The sequence below is a fragment of the Arachis stenosperma genome, chromosome 1 (assembly GCF_014773155.1).
Source record: "Arachis stenosperma cultivar V10309 chromosome 1, arast.V10309.gnm1.PFL2, whole genome shotgun sequence".
Lineage (NCBI taxonomy): Eukaryota > Viridiplantae > Streptophyta > Magnoliopsida > Fabales > Fabaceae > Arachis > Arachis stenosperma.
Window position 1 is genome coordinate 5,179,954 of NC_080377.1, and position 25,380 is coordinate 5,205,333.

The 25,380-nt window shown below is 32.0% G+C and overlaps 2 protein-coding genes across 3 annotated transcripts; one reads left to right on the forward strand and one right to left on the reverse strand.

Annotated features, from left to right (window-relative positions):
- The first annotated feature begins 661 nt into the window (after window positions 1-661).
- On the forward strand, window positions 662-2,135 carry LOC130970677 (transcription factor MYB80). The gene is made up of 4 exons (XM_057896837.1): window positions 662-763; window positions 905-1,043; window positions 1,183-1,312; window positions 1,424-2,135. Exons 2-4 carry the CDS (start codon window positions 911-913, stop codon window positions 2,133-2,135), a joined length of 975 nt encoding a protein of 324 aa, XP_057752820.1. The 5' UTR covers window positions 662-763; window positions 905-910.
- Window positions 2,042-18,338, reverse strand: LOC130970660 (proteasome activator subunit 4). 2 transcript variants are annotated; one of them, XM_057896820.1, is made up of 35 exons: window positions 18,104-18,338; window positions 16,806-16,908; window positions 16,603-16,715; window positions 16,208-16,330; window positions 15,859-15,960; window positions 15,602-15,767; window positions 13,468-13,584; window positions 13,292-13,359; window positions 13,054-13,155; window positions 12,753-12,969; window positions 12,373-12,609; window positions 12,160-12,287; window positions 11,939-12,056; window positions 11,653-11,865; window positions 11,406-11,561; window positions 11,250-11,326; window positions 10,154-10,359; window positions 9,403-9,616; window positions 9,221-9,300; window positions 9,011-9,128; window positions 8,755-8,925; window positions 8,098-8,266; window positions 7,972-8,015; window positions 7,836-7,878; window positions 7,598-7,749; window positions 7,257-7,351; window positions 6,270-7,168; window positions 5,204-5,473; window positions 5,026-5,121; window positions 4,004-4,182; window positions 3,514-3,595; window positions 3,239-3,363; window positions 2,801-2,893; window positions 2,485-2,638; window positions 2,042-2,375 (listed from the first exon to the last, which is right to left on the reverse strand). In XM_057896820.1, exons 1-35 carry the CDS (start codon window positions 18,262-18,264, stop codon window positions 2,334-2,336), a joined length of 5,433 nt encoding a protein of 1,810 aa, XP_057752803.1. In that variant the 5' UTR covers window positions 18,265-18,338; the 3' UTR covers window positions 2,042-2,333. The 2 variants fall into 2 exon arrangements, with proteins under 2 accessions (XP_057752803.1, XP_057752810.1); XM_057896827.1 differs by having other exon boundaries at window positions 16,603-16,710; window positions 18,104-18,336.
- Window positions 18,339-25,380: the final 7,042 nt, after the last annotated feature.

Sequence of the window (25,380 nt, forward strand, 5' to 3'; positions counted from 1 at the left end):
AACAAAATTAACTAACGACTTTATTGGAATCCTTTGGCAAATGGCAATCATTTTAAAAGTATACATAAGATGTAAAACACGAGCCTACAAGGTAGTAAGCACTAAGCAATTAATAGTGAAAATGAAGATCCAAGATATATCGAGAAGTGATATGCATGTCAACGTAACCCTACTTGTGAGATCCAATCATCCAACACACGAGCAAGCATAGGATGACCACTTAAAAAAAAAAATCCAAAACCATAACTAGGAGTTTGCTCAAAGAATGATCGAGACAGCGCACGTGAAACAACCTTAACAAGCATGGGGATTGGATCTAACCCTGCCATGCCACTCTTGCTAATGAAGAACCGAAAGATGAGGTGGTTTTGTGTGATCAAAGCAGAAACCTACCCAACATGTGCATTGAAAAAAGCGCACAAACTATGATCACAAAGCGGTCAACAAAGAAAGAAAGAGAAAGGGAGGTGTTGACTGCGGCATCTTGTGGGTGAGCTACCTGCCTCTCTCACACGCACAATATAGCGTTGAATTCTTTAATATAATCATGCGCCTTTGATGGATGCTCTTTGGGCCTCTTTACCCATGTTACCCCTATTGCATGCAATTTCAATTGCCATAACATAACCCCCTTTATATATAAAAAGAATAGGGAGCTACAACCAAAAATATGCACACAAGAAAACAAAAAGCAAAAGAAAATATTTCCTTTTTGCTTTGTCTCAAAGAATTGAAAGACTGGTAGAGTGTGTTTCTCTAAGAGGTTGGTGTGGGAAACAAAGAAAGACAATTCTTATAACTTTTTGACACTTCCCATTATTATTGTTATCATTATTTATTATTATCATTATTATAGTCCCTTTACCTGCCCCTTCTCAAAACAATTTAACAAATTCCAATACAGAAAACAATGGGACGCATTCCATGCTGTGAGAAGGACAATGTGAAAAGGGGACAATGGACTCCGGAGGAAGATAACAAGCTCTCCTCCTACATTGCTCAACATGGCACCCGCAATTGGCGCCTTATCCCCAAGAATGCTGGTTAGTTCCTATCTTAAATTCATCCGTGTTGTCATGAATTATCTGTTCTAAAATCTTAACAAAACAAATGATTTGGTATTAACCTATAATAATGTTGATGTAAACAACCCTTTTAATAGTTAATTGATTATGTATAAAGGTCTCCAGAGATGTGGAAAGAGCTGCAGGCTAAGGTGGACAAACTACCTTCGTCCTGATCTCAAACATGGCCAATTCTCTGATTCTGAAGAACAAACTATTGTGAAGCTTCACTCAGTTTTTGGCAACAGGTACATTGAATGTTTAACATGTGCATCAAGGTTTCTGTCATCTTTAACTCCGGTGATTTAGCTTAATCATACTTTAAGCCCACAAATAATCTACTTAAATTGATGTTTCAGGTGGTCACTGATAGCAGCACAGCTGCCGGGACGCACCGACAATGATGTGAAAAACCACTGGAATACTAAGCTGAAGAAGAAGCTTTCAGGCATGGGAATTGACCCTGTGACACACAAGCCATTCTCACACCTAATGGCTGAAATCGCCACAACCTTGGCACCGCCACAGGCAGCGCACCTTGCCGAAGCAGCACTTGGCTGCTTCAAGGATGAGGTACTCCACCTTCTGACCAAGAAGCCAATTAGCTTCCAAGGCCAACACTCAACTATGACACAAGGGAATAACATCACAGATTATATTAACTGTAAACCAGAAGAAAAGGATGACACTGTTGAAAAGATTAAGCTTGGATTATCAAAGGCAATACAGGAAGAACCTGAAATGATGCCCTCAAATAAGCATTGGGATTCCAGTGCAGCTACATCTGCAAGCTATGCAATGTCATACAGCGTATTCCCACCCATGCCCGGGTTTCAGTATAACCCAGTACCTTTTGGGAGTAAAGGGGATGCTTCACCATGGAGCCAAAGTGTATGCACTGGGAGCACATGCACAGCTGTGGATCAGCAAAACCAGTTACATGAAAAGCTTGAAGAAAATGGGGATGATTCCGAAGCTACAAAAGAAATTAGAAACTTATCCAATATTTTCAACTCAGATTGTGTCTTGTGGGATTTACAAGCAGATGATCTAATGAACCCAATGGTGTAAGAAAGATTACAGAATTGAGGAAGGCAAAAAACTCGACTTATGGAAGCTGGAATAAGGAATAAAATTATTAAGATAATCAATGGTACAAATGTAAATAAGAGCTATTTTTACAGATTATAGTTACACCAAAATGAAAAGTATTTTTTCCTCTAACTGATATTTTTAGTATTATCACAGCAATATCTTTGGACTGTAAGGTCAAGCAAAATACGATGATGAAGATGATGTATCTGCCAGGATCTGTAAATATATGGAAATAAGGTAAAAAAGAATTATGAGATGCAGAAATAATAAAATATTTTTTTCTGAAAGACAGGTCTCTTCGAAATATTTAGAAAAAACAAATTACCTCGAGTTGCTCTTCTGTAAATAACTCTTTCTGAACATTCCATGTATCAGCGTGAGTGCGCCGGAACTCTGCTATAGCTTTTGTAACCGTAGATTTCACAGGGGAGGGCTCCCCACTGAAACGAGCCAGCAATGTAACATGCTCAGGCAACCAACTGAAAAAAGAGTTAATTATATTAGGTGCTTAAGATTTGGTGAAAATTTATTGGATTTTACTAGTTTGCTATCAGTTTTAAGTTCAATTAAATCAATTCATCACTTTACTAAGATAAAGCATTAAGCATGTCATATCACATGGATATTATAGCAGGACAAACCTGGGCATATCATATGGAGCTGATAATACAGAAGCTGCCAAAGCTAGTACAGCACCATGAACAGAGGCCATGGATGAACTAGAACTTGATTTTCTGCTTCACGAAATTTTCACATCATGTTACACATAAATATTAGCATTTAGTTATTTAATATAAAAAAACATAACTCATAAAATATGCAAATATCACCTTGAACATACTCACTTCACGCCTATACAAGTAACAAACATTTTTTTACACCACAAACTGCAGTGACTCCTATCTCACACTATATATAACGCTCATGTATGTTTAAAGGTGAAAGCTATATATTACTTTGCAAGACCATGCACATTAGATAAAGAAAGTTTGATTCAGAGAAATAATCTGGTGCCATTTTAGCAGCTAAGTTTCCTACAAAACAACTAATCTTTCCAGGAACATAGGGAAAAGAATGACCTTGACTTCCTTCTCTTATATACATTATTTGCCTCTACATAAGCTCTATTGCGGAAATCCTTAGCTATATCTTCATCTCCACTCTTCATTAATCCTGCTAAGACTGCTGCCGCATGTTCTCTTACCTAGATCAAAGATCAAATCTTCCATAATGAGACAATTTAAAAAGAGACAATCAAAATAACAATAGTATATTATCAATTGCAGCCATCAATGATTGATGTTACACAAGTAGATATTTTGCAATATTCGATAACATTTAGGTGAGAGCTTACCTCAACTTGGTTGTCTACTAGTAACTTCTCAACAGTACCCCAAATTTCATGTTTCTTCGGACTTGAGAGAATGAAAGTGTGCCTGTTACAGAAAGATGAATTTTCATTTGTGCTTGCTTCATGAAAGACCAAAAAGTAAAATAACATACTTGTGCTTGCTTCATGAAAGACCAAAAAGTAAAATAACATACCCTACAAGCTGAAACCGGAGGACTAGATAAATTACAATAACTAAATTTTACACCACTAGGTAGAATCAATTACATGAAGTAAATGACACCAGTGTGCCTATAATAGAAAATAATCATCAATGAGCAAGATGAGACACCCGAAAGGTATGCTTCATTAATAGTTTTTGTTCTTCTATAAGGGATCACTTGTCCTACATAGTCTTGTAAATTTCAATCTTAATAAAACTTGAAAAACATGATCATTATAATTACTAGTCATGGCTATAAGCCACAGCAAATCTGTCAGAAGATCATCATACCTGTACATGAAAGTGCGCAGATATGTCAAAGTAGCAGATCTAGTTCGCCAATTAGGATCACTGGCAGCAGAAAGAATCACAGAGATAGCCTTCTGGAGGTGAGGTTCCCAGACAATCATCCATTTTAGCAATTCAAAAGCTGCCTTTGCTACTGTTGCTAAATCTTTATTCGAGGTTTCCTTACAAAACAAATAAAATTACTCAGAATTTTGATCATTGACATGCTTCTTATTTGATTGACAAGGGAATCAAATATATATATAAAATAAAAATAAAATCTTATATGACTTTTCCAATACAGCTTCTCAAAAATCTAAATAAATATTAAAGTGCATTACAAGAAGCATAGTAGCCTTCATTAAAGTGAGAAAATTTCTGAGACTTCAGCTAAGGAGCTTTAGGTTTCCAAACAAAAATTTCAAGAGAAACCTTCTATGTGAAAGGAAACTGAGTTAAGAAATGAAAATGAGATGCACAAGTATAAACACAACCAAGGGTCTAATAGAATAAGAAAAAGATCAACATTGTATAGAAGTAAGAGGAAAGATTGTTGGTCTCGAGAATATTTTTCACTCACGTTACGACCAAAATATTCACTCACGTTACGACCAAAAAAAAAAAGATAGCACAAACACAAATGGAGGATCAAATTTTAAATTAATGAATTTCAGATGCTTGTAGTCTAGATTTGGTTATATAATTAATTGGCAATCATACTACTGTTTTCCCAAAGAAGAGGAACCCATAGTTTTGGAAGAAAATTAAGGATGACTGGAGACCAATTCAATATATATCATGCTACAATTAACTGTTGCAAAGTTGATGACAACCTCAAAATTGAGGTCAGTGTTTTCAGTAATACTCTGATCAGACAGATGCCAAGAAAATGGAATTAAATCCTAATACAACCAAGATGATCATGAGTTCAAACACTTAAGAGAATTAAAAGCATACAAAGCAACCATACAAATGAAAGACATAAAACAAAGATGTTATAGTACAGTCAAATATATACAACAAACCTGCAAAGAAATAACAGGATGAAGAAGCCCCACAATAACATCAAGTAGATAAGACGATCTCCCAGACTTCAATGATGAGATGATGAAGCATAGTAGCTGCACAAATTTCAAAATTTAAATAATTAGTGAATGGAATGACGAATACAAGCAAAATTCAGCTATATGATTCCATTAGTACCGTCTCCATCCACTTCGTATCATCTTGAGAATCATTGTCTGCATGCCCATTTTGAGATCTCGTATCTATGGGATTGGTTACTTTGTCTGATTGGCTAACATTCTGAATGTTAACAACTGCTTCAGCAGCTCGTTCAGTAAGAAGCTGAACCCAGCTTTCATCTTTCATCGGAGTATCAACATTGCTGCTTGTATCATCATGATGACTTGAATGATATAGTCGAATGTTTGAGCACAAAACAGATAGGGTAACACCTAGAGCTTCCCTCACCTGTTACATATACAAATTGAAATAGATCATAAACACAACCAACTCACAAAATTTGATTGCACTTCACATTAATTACATATTACACCCATTCCAGTTTCTACCATGATCCCCAACTTAAAACATGGAGGAGCTGTAAAAGAGAGACATTTCATATGTTCGCATAAAACCTGACCATGCTTTGGTATAAAAAAAGTGAAGGCACCTCAATAGCATGGTATAAAATTAAAAATATATCAAATTCAAAAACATATAATTACATCAAACTGGATAACACGATATTCAGTTTTATAAAGAGATAGCATTGTGAAATATACAAGACTTAGAATTACAATCCTAAGGTCACTTGTTTACCGTACTGGCTGAATAACCAACCAAATTACTGACTGAATATGCTTGTAAAATATTAGCTATTCATCCTTGTCGTAAATTCAATACTAAGAACATCATCATGAATAAATAAATAAATGAATAAATACTAAGAATATATTGAGCTTAGGGGTTTAATAAATATACCAATATATCAACTGCTGGCATAACAAGATGTGGAGTTATTAAAAACTGGCATGATTTTCCTAAAACTACAGAATAAATAAGCTGAGCTTTAAAATTGCACGGACAATCACAAAAGATCAATTACATAGTTGAAGTACATATACTGTAAAGAAGGGAGAACTCTGAAAAAGTAAATAGAAGAAATTTTCTCACCAAAAGAAAAGAAAAGAATTTAGGACAATTACGTAAGGGAAAATTTAATCAGGTGATCAACTAATCAAATAGAACCAGAGGGAATGCTTACTTGGGCTGATGAGTGGCACATATTACCAAGAACTTCATTCAAGAGTATATTGTGGAGCTGGATTTCAGCAACTGCCATTTTCTGTGGGGATATTTCTATCAGCGCAGCTGCCAGGAAAGCATATCGCTTGGCTGTTACAGTGGTAGCTACTGTTGGAGGTAAAGGTGTCATCAAAGCATCAAGAATTTTCTGCCTCAGCAGAGGAACTCTTGTTCCATATTTCCCTTTGCCAGTAACTGCATACCGTATGCAAGTGGCCCATTCAGGAACTGATTCAACAGATTGTGCTAGAATGATATTCTTCAACTGAGGCATGAGCCAGTTTTCCCACTCTCCCAATAGACCATCAACATCAGAGTGTAACACACCCGCCAATACTTCAGCAGCTACACATTGTTTAGACCTCTCCTTGGCAGTTGTAAACTCATCTACAGCGCCTTTTAGCGCCACTACAACTGGCATGCCGCATTCTTGTACAAGCCGCTTGAAAATACGTGCAAAACTTGAGTAGAATGTATCACTCCCAAAAAATGAGATCCAACTTGGAGTGCGTGGCCATGAAGCCGAGAATTCAAAGTAGAAGCGGGTTATAGATTTGTCAGCCAAGCTTTGGAAACTGGAATCTCCATGACCTCCTCTAGAAGCACTTTCAGAATCACTTATGATATGAACATGAGAAAGACTATTGAGTGTCTCGTTGAAGAAACCCTCTTCCTGAAAGGTGTGAGTTAAAGCTTCTTCAAGAGATGACTTGGCATTGCCTTGCAAATCCTCGAGTACAGCAGATTTCTCACCAGCTGACAGCTTGTACGGTGATTCCTTTAAGAGCGTATTCAAAGCCGAAATTGCAAGTATCCTTGTCTGAGGAAGTTGACTTTTCAAATTCTTCAAAAAGTGGCCTATACGAGCAAAAGCATAAATAGTAAACACAATGCACAAAAGATAGCACAACGGAGGATTCAAAAGTATATAACAAGCAATACAAACCAGCTGTTTCACTCAGGATTCTAGTTGATGAATTTGGGTGGTTCCGAGAAGCCAAAGCTAGCAAGAGCAAAACTCTGTTAGCCATTAAATTATACCTGAAAGAGAAAAGTATTTTATTGAGCCAAGGCTTTGAATGTGCAAAATTATAAAATAGAAAGCATATACAAGTCAAAAAGATGTAAAGCAGAAAGCAAACTAAAGATGAATAAGATAAAACAAAAATAGTGAAGAAACAGAGCCTAAAGCATGTGTCAGGCCATCTCAATCTATCGTGAGTGTTAAACAACTTTAAAACCTAGTCAAATATGAAAAGAAAGAAGGCCAAATGAGTTGCCATTTACCGCCAATGCAAGCCAGTGGAATCAAAACTCATAGAGCCAATCTGAGAAACCAAATCTGAAAATCCCAGTCCACAAGTATGGTTGTCTTTGTCTGATATCCTAAAAAAGCTTTTAGATACTCCAGAAAATTGGATGTTGTACTTTACAAAAAGCTGTTGAAAATCAGGAACTATTAAATTATATCAAGACAATAAAACTACAATACAAGTCAACAATCATCTGAAGGGGATAAGTCTACCTCATTAATTGCTTTCTGAGCTTTCAAGGATTCATGATGAGAACTTCAAGGAGAAACCAGCAACGTATTAGTCTCTCAAATTACCCATAGCACAACAATTTCTAACTGTAATGGGAAACAATGAAAATGGAAATACCTTGAGAGAATGGCCATGATAAATGAAGAGAATGACTTCAGATCCTGGAATCAAATAAAGCATATAAGAGACATGAAACTAATAACCACCCAGAAAGACAATTTAAAGAAAATGCTTGATCATCACCGTAGTCAAATGTTTAAGAACCGTTTGTGAGGCAAGGACCGAACAAGAACCCAGCACTGCATATTCCTCGGCATTGGAATCCTGCAACTTGTTGGTAAGGGTGATAACACACTTAGAGATCATAGACGGCCATCTCTTGATTAGCTTCACTAGAGCTTTTCCTGCAAGCCTAGCACCATATATCAAATTAAATCAGCCACAAAAACACTAGTGACATCAAGTAACAGTAAAAAATTGTTGGACTAAAGTTTTAGATCAAGATAAACATCAACAAGCTCATCAAAACATACTTTGAATTTTACGATGATGTCATTGTGCATAATATTCTTTTCTATATTACTTTTTGTTAGACCACAATTTTAACCGAGAAGATAAGGAAACAACAACAAGAATAGTGAAGACATCATACTAAGCACCCATGATAGACATTGTAAAACTTTCTAAAGGCTAGTTAGTAGTGAATGAACAAAATGTTAAATGATTTCATTCTTCTATTTTACTCTTTTAATAGAATTCTAATTTGTTAGATAATCAAAGATAGGTTACCAAACTAAAAAAAAAAATATAAATATGATCCAACCTAAATCAATTGCTAAAACAAAAATTAGAACATAAAAACCTTTATATTATAGTTAGTAATGGAAGTTGCTCACTTACAGGCGCACTGTTTCATAGCTATGCAAAGAGAGACTCAACAAATCATCCGCCAAAAGGGTCACATGATCTGATGGGCTGAAATTCCCACTTGTTCTATAAAGATGATAGGATGCTTGTGAAGATCTCCACGTATTGTGCATGAATGCCTTGTCAATAAGAGCCCACCTCGGTCTGGGAAGAAAATCAAGAGTTTTATTAGAAATGTTCATAGCACATAGTTCCAGTGATCAAATCAAAGTATGTGAAAGTATTAAACCTTTTCTTTCCTTTAGAACGACTTGACACAATGAAATTAACCGGAGGTTCTACTATGGCAGCAGATTCAAACTTCCAAGCCTGCCTGTGACTCGACCACTCATCATATTCCAAACTACCTGTTTATAAAATGAAGCAGAATAAGTTAGGCGTGCGTATACCATAGAATTTGGGAAGTGCTTGATAAGTAATCAGAAATGAAACAGAGTACCATAATTTCCTAAAGAATCCATAATGCGTATAATGAGTATCAAAAGGATGCTGTCATCTGATTTTTTCTCCAGAATATACCTGTTAAGTAAACGAGATCAATGGGATATATGAAAAAGTACAAGCACACAAGTTGAAGGAATAATGTACGCTGTACAGAGGTGCGTCAATGTTAATCCTTACTTGCAGGCTGTATGTACAATCTCAGCAGCTTTTTCTCGCAAAGCGGTACTGCCAACAGTACATCCTGTTGCTCCAGCAATTAGAAACTTATGATCTGAATCATCAGCCATCCCATTCCTTGAATTTGGGACAAAATCAGGCAAGCAAGAAAAAAGTCCTTGCAATGATGACTCAATTCGTAAGAGAGTCACTTTCAAGTGCTCTTTCTCATCCCCTGCACAAGACATGACATTCAAGATAACAGTGGGAAAAGTAATAGATAGACTTATTAGCCACTTCCATAACAATAACCAGTATCCAATCAAGTCGAGTAACCAGCAAAGCATCATCTCTCAAGGAGTAAAAAAATCAACTCTGTTAAAATCCATGATTTTCTATGAAAATAATAGAGTACATAGTAACTCGGGAAATGAGAGGAAAAATACATTTCTCCTATGTGATGTGTGTAGATTGTATGCAGATTGTATTGTTACATGAGAGAATGCTAACATATATAGAAAGAAGAGTAATAAATGTTTAACACCTACTCAAATATTCTCTATAAACGCACAATCTAAACTACTAACCACTATTTAACATTAAAATCTCTCATTATATTTCAACAAACTCCACAATTTTAAAAACTGAGAATACATAATACGAGTTATTGTGCTAATTTTCTCACTGTCAAAAAGGAATGCAAATAAGAAATCTTGAATCATGAGCTAAGAATGATGCATAACTAATCGAGGTAAGTGCATGTGTAATATACCTTGATCCACATGCATTTTAGTTTCGCATATTTTTAACAGATCATCCAAAGCTGACTTAAAGTGAATGTCTAAAAGCTCATTTGCAAACTGAACTTCTTCATCACAAGGAATATGCCACTTCGGGGTCAATCTTTCATCTGCAGTAAAATCTTTTGAATTAATCCATTCTTCTAGAGCAGCAGCATCAGGATGACTGAGAACACATCTACAAAACCAGATGTATAACATTCAGATAAAAGAAAAACAAAACCACAGAATAAGGAAAAAGAAAACTAAGGGTGTCTTTGCGGGTTTGGTTTAGAAGCAGTGGGAAAGCCTTTCAATTATTTGACCTTGTTCATGAGTTTTATTATTTGGTGGGGGAGTGTTTTGGAGGTTCTAGTAAGTATTAACCCTCCAACCCCAATTTGCCACCCCAAGGCCCCTATTTTCAAGTTCCTCAAAATTGGCGAGTTTTTCATTAGATTTTAATTTAATTTAACCTTTTATCCTTAACAAATTATTGTAATATCATCTATATCCATATATATTAATTACAATAAATTTTAGTTATCGATAGAATGGTAAGAGATATATATGATAAAACCGTTCATTTTCCTCCTTATTTATATTAAAATCATGAACAAAAGGAGGTTTAAACACCTGCTGCCTTTCCTTCACTTCCCCAACTTCTCCTCTAAACCTGTTTGGTTTGTGTTGTTATTTTTTGTTTTCATATTCAGTGTTCTCTGGTTTCCAATTTTTGTGAAAAAAGAATAAAAAACAGTGAAAACAATAAGGGTCTGTTTGTGAAAACAATAAAACCCATTTCATGCTTTCATTTTTTTTTTCTTCACAAAATTCTAAAAACAAAAAAACACTCAAAATGTAACAGAAAATGAAAATAGAATTGAAATTGCAACCAAACAGGCCCTAAAATCCTGTTTTCTGATTTCACTTTTTCCTTCACTAAATCTTAAAAATAAAGAAGATTGAAAATGAAAACTGAAAATAGAAACAGAAATGCCGACCAAACATGCACATTCCTTCCCCTAGAATTCGCAAACACACCCTAATAAAACACAACAAAACTCACACAGCCAGCTATATACATACCTGTACTGATCTATTGGATAATAATGAACCTGACTTCCAAGAAGGGATCGGAGAAGATGATCAGCAGCCCCATTAACCTGTCATTGAGAATAAGAATAACCAAGGTCAGATATGTACTAGTAGACCATTATCAACAAGGTTGAGAGAGAATAAAACCTTCCAGGATGGTGAGTCAAAAGCCAAGAAGACAGCTTCTTTAAATTGATCCTTATAGCGGAGTATTGCCGGACCGCCAAAAGTGATGCCAACTGTTAATATTTTTAATTGATAGTCGATTGCAGCCTCAAGAGCTGGTGAAATTGTGGATCTATTCTGAGAAGAGAATTCTCACTGTTTCAGATTTCAAAAGAATCCTGCAGCGAAATTGCAGAGGAAGTAATCACTTCAAACAAAAAAAGGATACCTTGGTTGAAGAAGCATAAAAGGTTCCTCCTGCAAATCCAGTGTGTGGTGTTCCTTTCAAGGAGGATATCACAGATGCTAATATTGGCTCAACGAGTTGACTAACTGCTTCTTCTGGGTTTGAGTGTACGCATGCACAACAGAGCAGTCCAACCTCAGCCATAGCACCAGGAAGAATATTTGTCCTCACAAACTTGGAAATTTTCTTCAAAGCCTGTTTAACAAAGATGTGTAAGCCAATAATATATTCCTCCACAAAAACTAGGTATTATAATACTTTTAAGAACCTGATTATAAAGTGATTCTGAAAGCCTCCCAAGCAGAATTTCAAGCAGACAGAAGTAGTATGGACCATCATCAACCAGAAAAGTCCCTGATGCTGCTGAAGAGTGAAGACCTTCATTTCTAATACACCAAAACCATTTATCCAATTATACAAGGAACATACACAAAATACAGTTAAACAATATCATTGCCAAATAAAGAAACATATTGCACCTTTACTTACATAACACTGCTTGGTTCCAAGTGTAGAAGTAAGGAAAAGAGACGGCATAAGAACTCATCCAGCCATTCAGAGAAACGTATCATCGGCATAAGTGACAAGTCATCAATTTTATCATCCAATAAAGCCAACTGCAATTACAGTGTGGGCCAATTAAATATTCTTTGTAGTAATAAAAAGCTGTTTATCCAATATGTCTAAAAGTTGAAAGCTCACATTTGAAAAGATGGAACCAATTAACTGCATGGTAGCCAAGGTCTTCGGAGGGTCATTAGCATCCATGCCAAGTAATGCATTCGATAATGAAACCCCCATAAGATCAATTAATGTTTCATCATCACCACCAAGATCAACTTGTTTCTTTGAGGAAGCTGATACGGACGTAAAAAATAGTGAACGTCCAACAAATGCCACTGACATAACTGCAATTTTCAACTGGTGGATGGCAGTCATCTAGCAACGAAGAATGAATGTGGTCAGAAAGGCAAGCTAATATAAAATATTGTTTGTTTGAAGAATGACGTACTTTGGACAAATCATTGACCAAAAATAACATGAAATTTGACCATAGAAGAAACACATCCAGCACTACTAACCGTCTCAAGGGCCATTCTGAACCGAGATGCCACAAATGGTAGAACCAAAGAGGGTTCCACATAGGATAATATCGAAGTTGTTGCAGCTACTGTCTCAGAGAGATGCTCATTCTTGCTGTATTGTCCCCGATCAATTAACTTTAGCACAGAATTAACAAAGAAGACCCTCTCTGATCTCCCAAGATGTTGTTCAATTGGTTTGCTATTTTTTGTGCCCCTGCAAACAGAACTTGTCCAGTTGCATAAAACAGGCATGTCACAGTAATAGAAGAACAGATGATAAACCACACTTCATTCTTACACTTGTTCGTTCTGCAGGCGCTTCTGAAATTGAAGCACCAAATGAAACAAAAATCGCTCCAATGAGTAAGTCCATCGACCACCATTCGAGGGATGATAGTATCTGAACAAATAGATGCAGAGTAAAAAAGGAGGGAGGGGAGGGGAGGGGGGTGACAACAAAACTTAGAACAAACTGAAGAAAATAAGGAAAACTTGAATAAACCAGAATAATGAGAGCACTGAGTGAGTAAACTAACTGCTCCAAAATGTTGATCAACTTCTCAAAGTGCTGTTGTGATGAACTACCAGGTTTTAATAAATATACCTGAAATCGCAAATGCAAGAGATCAAAATAATAAAAGAAAGTGGTATCACGGTTCAAAACTTCAAATATTAGAATCGTACAAAAGTATGCTGCAGTATATTTGCTTACAATTGTTTTGGCTATAGCCTTCGCAGGAGTGGAACTTTTGTTGGAGAATAAGAACTTCGTGTTCCTTGGGACATCCAATGAATAGGGATAAGATCCACTGCCATTTGCCACAGGAACCTGTGATTCAAAGTACAAACATGAAATGTAGGGAGCAGTGCAAATGAACCAACTACAAGTTTGCATAAAACGAGCAATCAGCTAGTGCCAAAAACTAACCAAATTCATGTGTTAAAATTTTGACTGTTATTTAGAAAATCAGGGGAACAAAAAGAATCTAACTTGAGACCTCTTAATAGAAAAGCTCCAACACAACCCGATAAACTCTCTCCCAAAAGCCTAAGATACAGGGGGGAGGCAGATGAATAATTTTTATATCCAACAGAGGAGAAACATAATAACTGCATAAGTTTAAGATTAGCATTTCTTGGTCATGTAATTCAGAAACAGTATTGGAATTCCTATTGGCATAATGATACATCACAAGACTCATTGTGTTTCGATGCTTGCATATATGCATGAGAAGGATTGTGGAGGACTCAAGAAGCTAATTATAGTATCTGCTGCAGTACAACTATGTATGTTTCATGGCCTTTGGCAGATGCAGTAGCATGGTGACACATGCCAACAGTCAACAATGCTATATTGAAACTGTGCATTTTTGTTTACACTCGATGTAATCAGAAATTAAGTAAAAGAATCTAGCAGTCAAGGATAGTGATGCCATGCATCAAGTTAAAAATGGAGCTTGATGAACCACCTTATCCAACTGAGAAGATATGATAGAGTATAGGTACACCAAATCACGTGATTCATGGTAAAGTTTTTCTTCCCTCTCTAACCCAGAACCCCTCTCTCCTCAAGTCCACACAGTCCCTGCCCCTCCCCTCCACTCCCAATGCCCAACCCCCCAAAATCCACTATTCCATAATTTCACTCCCCCATCCACAACCTGTAGCCGCAGTTCCACTCATGGGAAATGGCAAACAATAACCACTTCACTCCACCCCTTTGCCCCTCTTAGCTGTTCTTCAAGTTCTACTACTCCCTCTATTTCACAAAATAAAACACGGGTCGCAAATTCCATTAGCTTATATGACATTCATCGGTGTAACAATGTTAATCCTCCATGTATGGTGTGCTTGGTTTTGGGCTGGTACTAAAGGCTACGCCATTCTGGTTTTGTTTTAATGCCTATTCTTTTTTCTTTTCTTCTCAGAACAAGAAAAATATAGTAAATAAAAATCTAGATTGCAAAATGTGAAATTATTAGTTACTCCAAGGTGGTAGCAAAGGAAGCCGAGTAGAGAATAATGAAAGATTGGGATTGAAGTGGGTTCAAAGCTTGTTTTGTATACTGAGCATACTGATTTCTGTTGAGATTAAGTTATGTTGTCGGAGATGGTGGTCAGGAGAGCAGACAGGCAGTCTGGCAACCTTGGGATAATTTTGGAGTTTTGGGGAGTGAAATATAGGGAATTTGCTTACGGTGTCCTTGGTGTATTAATACAATTTGTGTGGGTAACTGTCAGATCACAAGGAGTATCTACCATGACATAACCTGTATTAATTCATGGCAGGTACACCCAATTTACTGATTGGAACACATAATCATCCAAAGATGTGGCATTCAGCATTAGCCCATACAAGAAATCTATATACATATATATTCACGACCAACACTTGAATAAAATTAATCGTTTCACAGCTTCAAAGTGTTACTCCCACTGGTCCATTTATCTATAACTTAATTATGAAAAACTTTCACTAAAATACCTTTAAAAGTTTGGCATGAATAGCATACAAGGTACAATTGAATAGTGAAATTCTTTATTGCCATGAGAACAACGGATAAAAAAGACCACCAAGATTTTTTTTTTTTTTGCAATATTAAAATAACACATAAAGGAGGGTATAGAGCATCTTTTATATGTTCTGTAGTTGATATCTTAGTCGTAATAACAGAGATTATCAATAAGTTAAAAAAGCATAAAACAAGAAACAATCTCGATAGTTTGAGACAGAGATGGCATATATATACTTTGTGATCATTCTCAATTAATCTGCTTAGTGCCAATATTAACCTAATGTTAATAAGACATAAGACAAGCATTGCTAGTCGAATTTATATGCTCACCTCAAACATATTCAAGTATCTGGCAAAAAGCAAAGGCAGAAAGCACTCCAAATCAAGATTGTGGTAATTTTTTATGACCCGGGCTACCACATCTGCCCATTGACTGTTCCAGAATTGGCAATTTGGTATAGATCCCCACAAGTCTATACATTCTTCAATCCAACCACTGCCAACTCAATTATAAAAGTTAATTCCGCAAAAAGCCAATAAAAAAAATTAAAAAGAAAAAAAGAAAGAAGGAAATATATGCTTCTTACTGTGAATAAAAGTCCTGATTGTCCTCGTTCATAGGAAGGAATAGTCTTGCAAACCCAGATCCCTCAAAGGATGAATTATGCCATGGGTTTTGCAATAAAGATCTATAAATTTATTCATTGAGCACAAGAAAATTCATCATTAGATAATAAATAATATAGTAAAAAAACAACCTTAAAAAACAAATAAATGAATAATAAATCCTTATGTGGCTGATGGCTCAAACAAGGCAATTCACTTTAATAACAATTTTAGCTAAGCATCAACATAGAATACAAAAATAAAATCAGAATGAGAAAGCTTTCATGAGGATAAATCAACGTTATACAGAAACAATGCCAGAGCACTCACTTAAACTCAGACCATATCTCAAAGGCAGAACCTGATGGGAAGAATCTCCGGCAGGACTGAACAAGGGTAGTTATAGTTTCAAAGTGTCGTTGTCTTATTCTCCAACCTTCTGGACCTGTACTTCTGTAACAAGAAAACAATAAAAGCGATCAGCACCAAATATTAATATAATCTAATATAAATACAAAAGTATCAATCGTTTAATATATATCCTAGTATTTCAAATCAGCTAATTTAGGTGTTCATCCACATATCAGTGATTAAATATTAAGACTTTGCTTCCTTTCTTTTATTATCCTTTGCTTTCAATGAGTTAAGTAGTTAACTAAGAAATGACAGATTCCGGTTCTAGGATATTCTTAAACAACTAATAAACAATATTCATATGAACTTACCTAGTAAAATGTGTGCTGATCAACGTATCATACAAAGGCCGCCACTGAATACTCAATGCAATCTTTTTCCTATATTTGTTGAGTAGTCTGACTAACAAATTTCCCCATCTAACCTAATGGACAAAAATGAGATTATCGTTTAAGAGCATGAAGAGATGTATTGAAATGCAAAAACTCCACATCTCTGAGACAGAATGCAGCACCTGTGCATAAAGCTTGTTACGGGACAAGTGAAATAGTTCAAGGCCCATCTGAATAAGGGCTTCGACATCTTCCAAAGCTACATCACTTTTGGCCTTTATAAAACTGCACAAGACATGCAAAAGTCAGGTTTCATTCCCCTCCATCCGGCAACTAACTCCACCCAGATACAAGCCATAACTGGGAAAATAAATAAATAAAAATAGTTGTCTAGTTATATTGTAGCTTTTGAAACAATAAATAAGCAATGGATGAAAATAAGAATCTCACAGGACTAGTCGATACTCGATAGCAGATAAGCAGTACACAGTATTATACAATTGCTAAACAAGGTCACCTTTTGCCTATTCACAGCTAGTTAAAGTTTAGGTGACAACAGTATCAAGCATATAACTTTCAAACAGAGTGATTCACTAGCAGATTCCTTTTTAAGCTCAAAACTTTTTCTTTTGTATGTAATTAGTATAATTGCAACATGACTTGGATAAAAACGTTGAGGGTCTTATTGACTAGTAAGTGGTAACAGCATTTCTTGCACTTCTCATTTCAATTTGTCCAATTTCATCATCTCAATTCCCACTCAACTAGCTAAACATAACAATAAAAAACATTATCACATATTGAGACCAATAATTCCTTCTCTCTTCAACTTATTGCTTCACTTTGCAAAACCCACCACAAACAGAAATCCTGTACCACCGCAAGACAGAGAAAACAGAAGAACTCATATCCATAAACAACTCCAACATACATCATTCTCCCCCTAACAAAATTGCAACTAGCTTACACAACCATAAATCCAACACTCCTAAAACCATAAGAAAAACACAAACACAATCACTTCCTCTCCAGTGACTTCCATCTCCAACTCAAATAATTTATAACCACGATCACAAGCAAAACCTTTTGCCTTTTCTTTTTTTATCCCCCTACTTATGCCTAAAACACCAAAATATATAACTAAATCAACAAAAAAAGACAAAACTACACAGAGCAACAGCATAAATGATAAATCTCAATTAAAAACCAAATGCATCAAACCAAGATTACAAGATTTTCTTAGTTAAGGCATCCACAAAAATAATAATAACAACTTCAAACAAACAAAAATGAAAATTATCAGTGATTTAAGGTCAAAGAGAGAGAAAGACACACACTTGAATCGAAAAGCTGAATAAACAACCACAAAAACCCGAATTTGATTGAAGTGAGTGACAGAGAGAGAAATTGAGGTGTACAAAATTGGAACTAAGGAAGTGGAAGAAGAAAGAGACAAGAGAGGGAAAAAAATGGAACTGACAGGTCAAGGACAGAGATGAATTTGAGAGTGGAGAAGACGGATTCGGGATCGTCAGGGCGGAAGGAGGCGGAGACGTCGGAGATGACACGGCGGAATGAGTCCCTCTCGGCGGCGGTTTGGGCGGCGAGCGGCGGTGGAAGCCATGCATTGTAGAGATGCATAGTTTGTAGTTTGTAATACGGCAGAAATAAGAAAAACGCACTCACAAAAAGAACGCTTTCGGTAATTGGGTCCTGTGACTCTCTCTCTACCTATATATAGAGAGAGAAAAAGAGTGATAGAGATAGATAGATATGAAAATGGTGAGAAGAGAGAGAGTGTACAGCCTTTCTCAACAAGAAAGAGGTGTCTCAGACACAGAATGTGTATCTGAATAATGCATAATGTTTCGTAATAATTAATTTTTTATATTATTATAAATTATAGATTCATTCTAGTGAAACTCAGATGCACTCAAAATCTAGAGCTCATAGATAAAATTTAATAAAATTCTTTAACAATTCTCAACTATTAATTCCATCTAAATAATCAATTCGGATTGATCGAATGATCAATTTACTCATCTGTTTAAGTAAGGTTAGAAATTTGAATTCCACCTGCTACATGTAGCAATTTTTGGCCAACGACAGACCCTTAAGTAGAGCTCAGATCTACGATAGATTAGTCTCAAATTGAAAAATACCGTAGACAACCAAAAAAAATTTACCTAAAGTTGATTGCACTTGAATTTTTATTTTTAATTTTTGGCAAAAATTCACTACCATATGAAGTTTTATATTTAAGAATGGTTAAATAATTTATTCTGTTTAATTAAATTATTATCTAATAAATTTTTAATATTAGTTTTATTTAAAATAATTAATTATACGTTAATTTTTTTAATTTTATATTATTTTATAGAGTTTAATGTATTTATAATATAAAATATAATATTTTATATAATTATTTAATTATATATTTTTTAAATAATTATTTATGTAATAAATAAAAAATATTAATTTTATTAATATAATATTATGTAATTGAATATATAGATAAAATTATTTATATTAAAATTAATTTGTTTATATATTAATAATATAAAATATTTATATGACCATCAATTAAATTTATAAGTTTAAATGATTTGTTGAGCTATTACTAATCATGCACAATATACTACTAAATATTTACACAAAATATTATATTATTTATATGTGAAAATCTTAGAATTAATTATTTTATAGTTTAACTTTTGTCTTTGGTAAAAACACTATATCCATTGTTAACAATAATAACAAATAAAAGTAAATGCTTGATTTAGTTTCTAACCATTTTTTATCCTGAACAAAATAAACTACAACTCAACCCTTAATCGTGAAAATAAATCATCAATGGTTGATCCATCTTGCACTTTTTGTAATTAGAAAAAATTATTATTTTATTTTTGTTAAGATGGCTGTTTATAAGAAAGAATAATTAGAAAGCAAATTGAATATTCACTGAACTTGTGTCTTTGTTATGCGAGCTATTTAAAAAAAGTAAAACAATTAATGCAATATGATATATTTATTTTGAGTATCCTACTTATATAATTATATATACAACAACAACAATAATAATAATAATTTTTTTGCTTATATATAACTATATCAATGAAAACTGATTATTTATACTCATTACTTGAATATATTTATCTAAAGAAAGAATTTCATATACTAACAAGATAAAATAATTTCATATCATTATACAATGAAAATTTAGAAAATGACAAATTATGAAGTTGGAAAAAAATACTTTTATATTATACAAATTGTGCTAACTCAATTATTGGGGGTATAAATTTTTTATTCCTAGCCATAAAATTAACTAAAATTGTTGCAATTCAAATAACTTCACGCAATTCGAGTAAAATCATTTTTAGCAATGAATTATTTATCATTTTGTTACGAAAATTGTATATATATTTTTTATGAAGACGAAAATCGTATCTTAATGCTTACGTCACATCATTCAACTTTACTACTAGGTAAAATTAAATAATGATATACAACTATTATTCCTACCCAAATATGTCGAAACAAATAATAGTGAGTGGGTTTTATTATTAATTATTTATTGTTAATTGTTGGAGAAGAAAGGAAATAGCCAAGGTGTAGAGTTTGGCGTTTACATTGGCATTGAATCTGTGGGCGTGAGGTGTGACAAGTAAGAAATTGATTGCTTATTACATGTGTGGTTTATTATCTTGTAAAATATGGATTACTGACTTAATGTAGTTTAATTAGTAGGTTTAATTGATATTGGTATTGTTACATTTATGTAGTTTCTTCAATTCAGTTCAAGTATTAGGAATTGGAAAACAAAATTACTAAAGTATTATTGTATTTAGTTTTAGAATTAGCATTTGATATTTAGAGTTTAAAATTTATAATTTATAAATTAAGATGCAAAATAATTTTTTTAAAAATTATTGATATTAACTGAAAAACTTGACTGTATAAATTAAATTTAATGCTTAATGTTTTTTCTTACACACCTACGCTGCATAACAAACATCTAATTTATGTTTTTAGTCAATCTCTATTTTCATAAAAATTATCTTTTTGTAAAAATAATAATTAAAAAATTATAATTTAATATATTTAATTAAATTATCTTCTAATAATTTTAAATTATTATCTCCTTAAAAATAAAGTGACTCGAACACACAACTTCTTAAATAAATATAAAAAAAATATGTCGTTCGAACTATAATTTATCGACAAAAATAGCAAATTCATGTTAGTAGCAGTGGCCGCACAAAATAACATGGCCTTCAACCACAAAAATATGGTTTCTTTAGTTTGTGACACGAGATAGAGTGTTATTTGGGGTGATCAATTATGCTTTGGATATATCATTTTACTGAAGATAAAGAAGTATGACTAATAAAAAGGAAATAAAATTTGATATATACTTGTCGTCACCATTCATTCACCTTGTAAACTCGTGTTTCGATTTGACCTTTCAAGAAATTTAATATTAATGCAATGCAGAATAAGTCATCTTCTTGCTTGGGAAAAAAGATATGCCTAACTTAGTAAACAAGATATTAATATTGTTATGTTCACATTAATTAAAATTAGAATTAACTATGATTTTAGTTTTTATAATTTTGGTGTTCTTAAATTTTTTTATTTAAAATCATATCTAATGTTAAATTTTGTTTAAAAATTATCATTTTTCTAATTTTCGAACAAAAATACTTTTTTTTTTCTCATCTTCTATTATTCAAGTAGCACTAATTTTTTTTCCCTCATGTATATTCTCGTCTCTAAAATAATACATGATATACTTTCTATTACTCTCACTCATTACACATACTACTCATTCTTACACAATCACAAAAAAAAAGCAAGAACTGCAGTGGCGGAGTTTGAAAAAAATTTTTGGAGGGACCAGAAATTTTAATAAAAAATTATATAATAGTATTTATATTAAAATAAAATTTATAAATATAATTATTTTATTTTTAAATTTATTATTAATATGTAGGATTATAAATGGTTAAGATTAATAAAAAATAATTCTGATTTTGGTTAATAAATTTTTTTGTTTAGATTAATAAGCCAATTTGATTTTAAATAAAAAATTAATTATAAAAAATCAGTTTTTACATGAAAAAAAAAATTTTGCATATAAAAATCTATTTTTATTTAAAAAAATTAATTTTTTATCTAAAAATTGATTTTTCTTTTTAAAAAATTGATTTTTTATTTAAATTGTATACAATTAATTTTACTTTTGATAATATTTATTTCTCAAAAATTTTAAGATTAATTATTTTTATTATTACTTTTATTACAAATTAAATAATATAATACAACAAAATAAAATCTTAAATTTTTAATAAAATAAAAATATCAAAATTTATTAATATAAACAGTGTTATATTATAATGGCATTAAATTTGTAAAGTTGATTTAAAAATAAAATAATATTTTTTTATTAATAACTAATATTACTATTAGTTATATTATAATTTTTATTATTTTAAAAATAAAATAATGCATGAAACTATATGAGTAGCTAAATATAATTTAGTGTTAATTCTATAATGATATTTAATTTGTAACATTGATTTAAAGATATGTCACTTGTTGTTGATTTAAATATATGCTATTTGTTATGTCAAATAGGATAGGATAAAAAGTTTGAAAGAATGATAAAGATGAACATAAAATTCAAATACATAAGTTGAAAGTATATCAATTTAATCAAACAAACTAATTTTATTTTCTTTAGAGTAGAATTACTAATATTTTTACAAAAACTTTGGGGGGGCCATGACCCCCCCTTGCCCTAACAAAGCTCCGCCAATGGCAAGAAGGAGATTAAACTAAAAAGAAAAAATTGAAACAAAAATAGAAGAACAATGAGAAAAAAACAACTATGGCATAACGGAAGAAACTATTGCCACTTCTGCGAATGTAAACCAAAAGAGACGAGGTGAATGAGAAAAGAGTTAGAGGTTGAGCAAGAGAGAAAGAAGGTACGAAGATGAGGAGAAAGTAGGCGACGGAAATACTATCGCCGCTATTAAAAGTTTCTCACATCATTGTTTTGTCATCTTTATTACTTGTTCGATTGCCATCATTGTTATATTGAACTGAGTTCTCTTTGTTGTGTTGTTAATTTACTTGATTGATTTGTTTGAGTTTTAAAACGATAGTAATTATATGACTAATAATGTTGTTAGAGTTAGAAGAAATCTAACAAATATAAAAGATTATGGAAGAAACAGAGATGGAAGAAGAAAGCTTTTGATAAAACTGTGATAAAAAGAGAAAAACAAACATAAAAATATTTTATCTGAAAATTTATTTTAAATCCAAATTTGTTATAAACGATTTTGATTTTTGATCAAAATTATAAAGACTAAAATTATACTTAATCCTTAAAATTATCTTGTGTTAATTTATTTTTATATTTTATGTTACATGTTGATTAAAAAGTCTTAAATCCTAATTTAAAAAACAACAAAAAGATTTTTTTTCAAATTTTTGCTATTATAAAATATAATACGTATACGGTGAGTTATGAAAAATGCTAAAAAAATCAACACTTCTAATGCAAAAAATATAAAGAGTTAGTTAATGTTAATTTATAATAAAAAAATACAAAAAAAATGTTACTTTCAAGGTTTGTGTTAATTAAAGTAAAAATGATATATATACATTATAAATTTATATATTTATATATAAATATATATTATTTAATTTATTTTTAATATATATTTTATGTAAATAACTAATATAATAGTTATATATATATATATATATATATATATATATATATATATTATTACTGTAATTAAAATGGCTACAAAAATAAATTTAGTGAAATCTGAGCTCAAATAAATTATTAAAAAAATATTATATCGTCAACAAATTATAATTTAAATAATATATTTTTTCCTTTCGATCTCGAATTTTTCTGTTGAGTTGAAAATCCAACCTGCGGTCGAAATTCTTCTTTGTGAAGAAACTATAAACAACACATTAAAATAATAATTCTTTAACAAAAGTTTAATTTGATGTCGTTGACGCTGACTGGGGTAAAGAATATCCTTTTGAATTTTTCTCTTTTTTTCTGCATATCCACGTAAAAAGAGCAAAGGTCCAACACAAAAAGGAAAATGAAACTACAAGGAAGATCGGCATTCCACATGGATTCACCATGCTCGTACCTTAGCATGATATTCAATAAAACTATTATGGAATGTTTCATAACAGTATATATTATTTCTTCCTCCTTTCAATATATATTAAAGCATACTAAAAATTAGATTTAATTATTTTATTAATTTTTATAATTTTATTAAATTTTTAATTAAATTTTTATATTTTTTCAGTTAAATCTTTATACTAATTTAAATTTTATAATTAAATTATTTTTAATATAAAAAATATTAAAATTAATTGAATATTTTTTCATAAATTGAAGATATATATAATTAAAAACATAACTTAATCTTTGACTATATACTTTTTAGAAGAAATATTTCGTTAATTTTAACATTTTTGATATAAAAAAGATTTAATTATAAAATTAAAAGTAATATAAAAATCTAACTAAAAAAATATAAAAATTTAATTATAAATTTGATAAAATTATTAAAACTAACAGAATATATTAAATGTAAAAATTATATATAATAAAAAATAAATAACAGTTGAATAAATAATTAGTTTTATTAATTTTGAAAAATATTCTTTAACTTTAATAATTTAATTTAAAATACGGGACAACCTTTTTTTAGTTTGTTATATAAACTGAAGCATCCTAAAACCTAAGAGATACTTCAGGGAGAAAATTAACTACACACCCACTAAGACCCCTTACAAAATCTAAATCTAAAAAGAAAAATAAAGAATAATTCACTATAATAAAATAAATAAAAATTAGAATGACATAAATATCCCAAACAGAAATTAATTACACATTTATTTTAAATATATTTATAAAAATTAAATCAGTGTAACTCGATTTAGTCACTAAATTACACAAATTCGAATTACCATGTGACAAAATAAATTAAAATAGGATAATCTGATTTTCTATAAGAAGAGCGCAAAAAAACTTAGTCCCAAAGTAAATCGGATAAGGTGAATTTAAATTACAAGAGGATACATATCTCTAAAATAAATCGAATTACCATAATTCAAATTAGTTAAAGTTCACCTTAATTTAATTTACTTATCACGTTTGTCTATATAAATCAAATGCCTCTAATTCAATTTATTATTGATTTTCTTATATAAGGATTGAATTGGCTTCATACGATTTGCGTTCACTTCTCTCCCATCCAAAACTCAGGCCAGAGAAAATTCAGAAAACACAAAACGACAAAGTTTAAAACTATGGTCATGGAGAACGATTCGGATTATATCTACCAATCGGATGTAGTTGCCTATATTATGGGTAACATCAATTAAGAGGTGAGTACACGAAATTTCTTTTCTTTATGTTAGATTAAAAATATTAACCATCTTAGTAACTTAGAATTATTAGTTTATAAATATTAGTTAGAGTAGTGATTTATAATTTTTTATTAGAATTTTTTAAGTTAGAAATGTTAATGATAATAATAATTTAGAATTGTTGATCATATCTAAATTTAGATAAATAGTAATTATAGGTGAAAGTAGATTTGTGGAGATTTGATTTCTATGGATAAAACTAAAGTAGCATATATAGTAGAGACACTAAGATTGGATTTTGCATATATGATATGATTGGCTTTAATTTTTTAG

Coding starts and splice junctions, on each gene's coding strand:
- LOC130970677 (XM_057896837.1), top strand. CDS start 911: ATGGGACGCATTCCATGCTGTGAGAAGGACAATGTGAAAAGGGGACAA. Junction 1,044..1,182: donor CCTTATCCCCAAGAATGCTG/GTTAGTTCCTAT, acceptor TTATGTATAAAG/GTCTCCAGAGATGTGGAAAG. Junction 1,313..1,423: donor CACTCAGTTTTTGGCAACAG/GTACATTGAATG, acceptor TTGATGTTTCAG/GTGGTCACTGATAGCAGCAC.
- LOC130970660 (XM_057896820.1), bottom strand. CDS start 18,264: ATGCATCTCTACAATGCATGGCTTCCACCGCCGCTCGCCGCCCAAACC. Junction 7,750..7,835: donor CTCAGAAAGCAATTAATGAG/GTAGACTTATCC, acceptor GATTTTCAACAG/CTTTTTGTAAAGTACAACAT. Junction 3,596..4,003: donor CTGCGCACTTTCATGTACAG/GTATGATGATCT, acceptor TTTCTGTAACAG/GCACACTTTCATTCTCTCAA.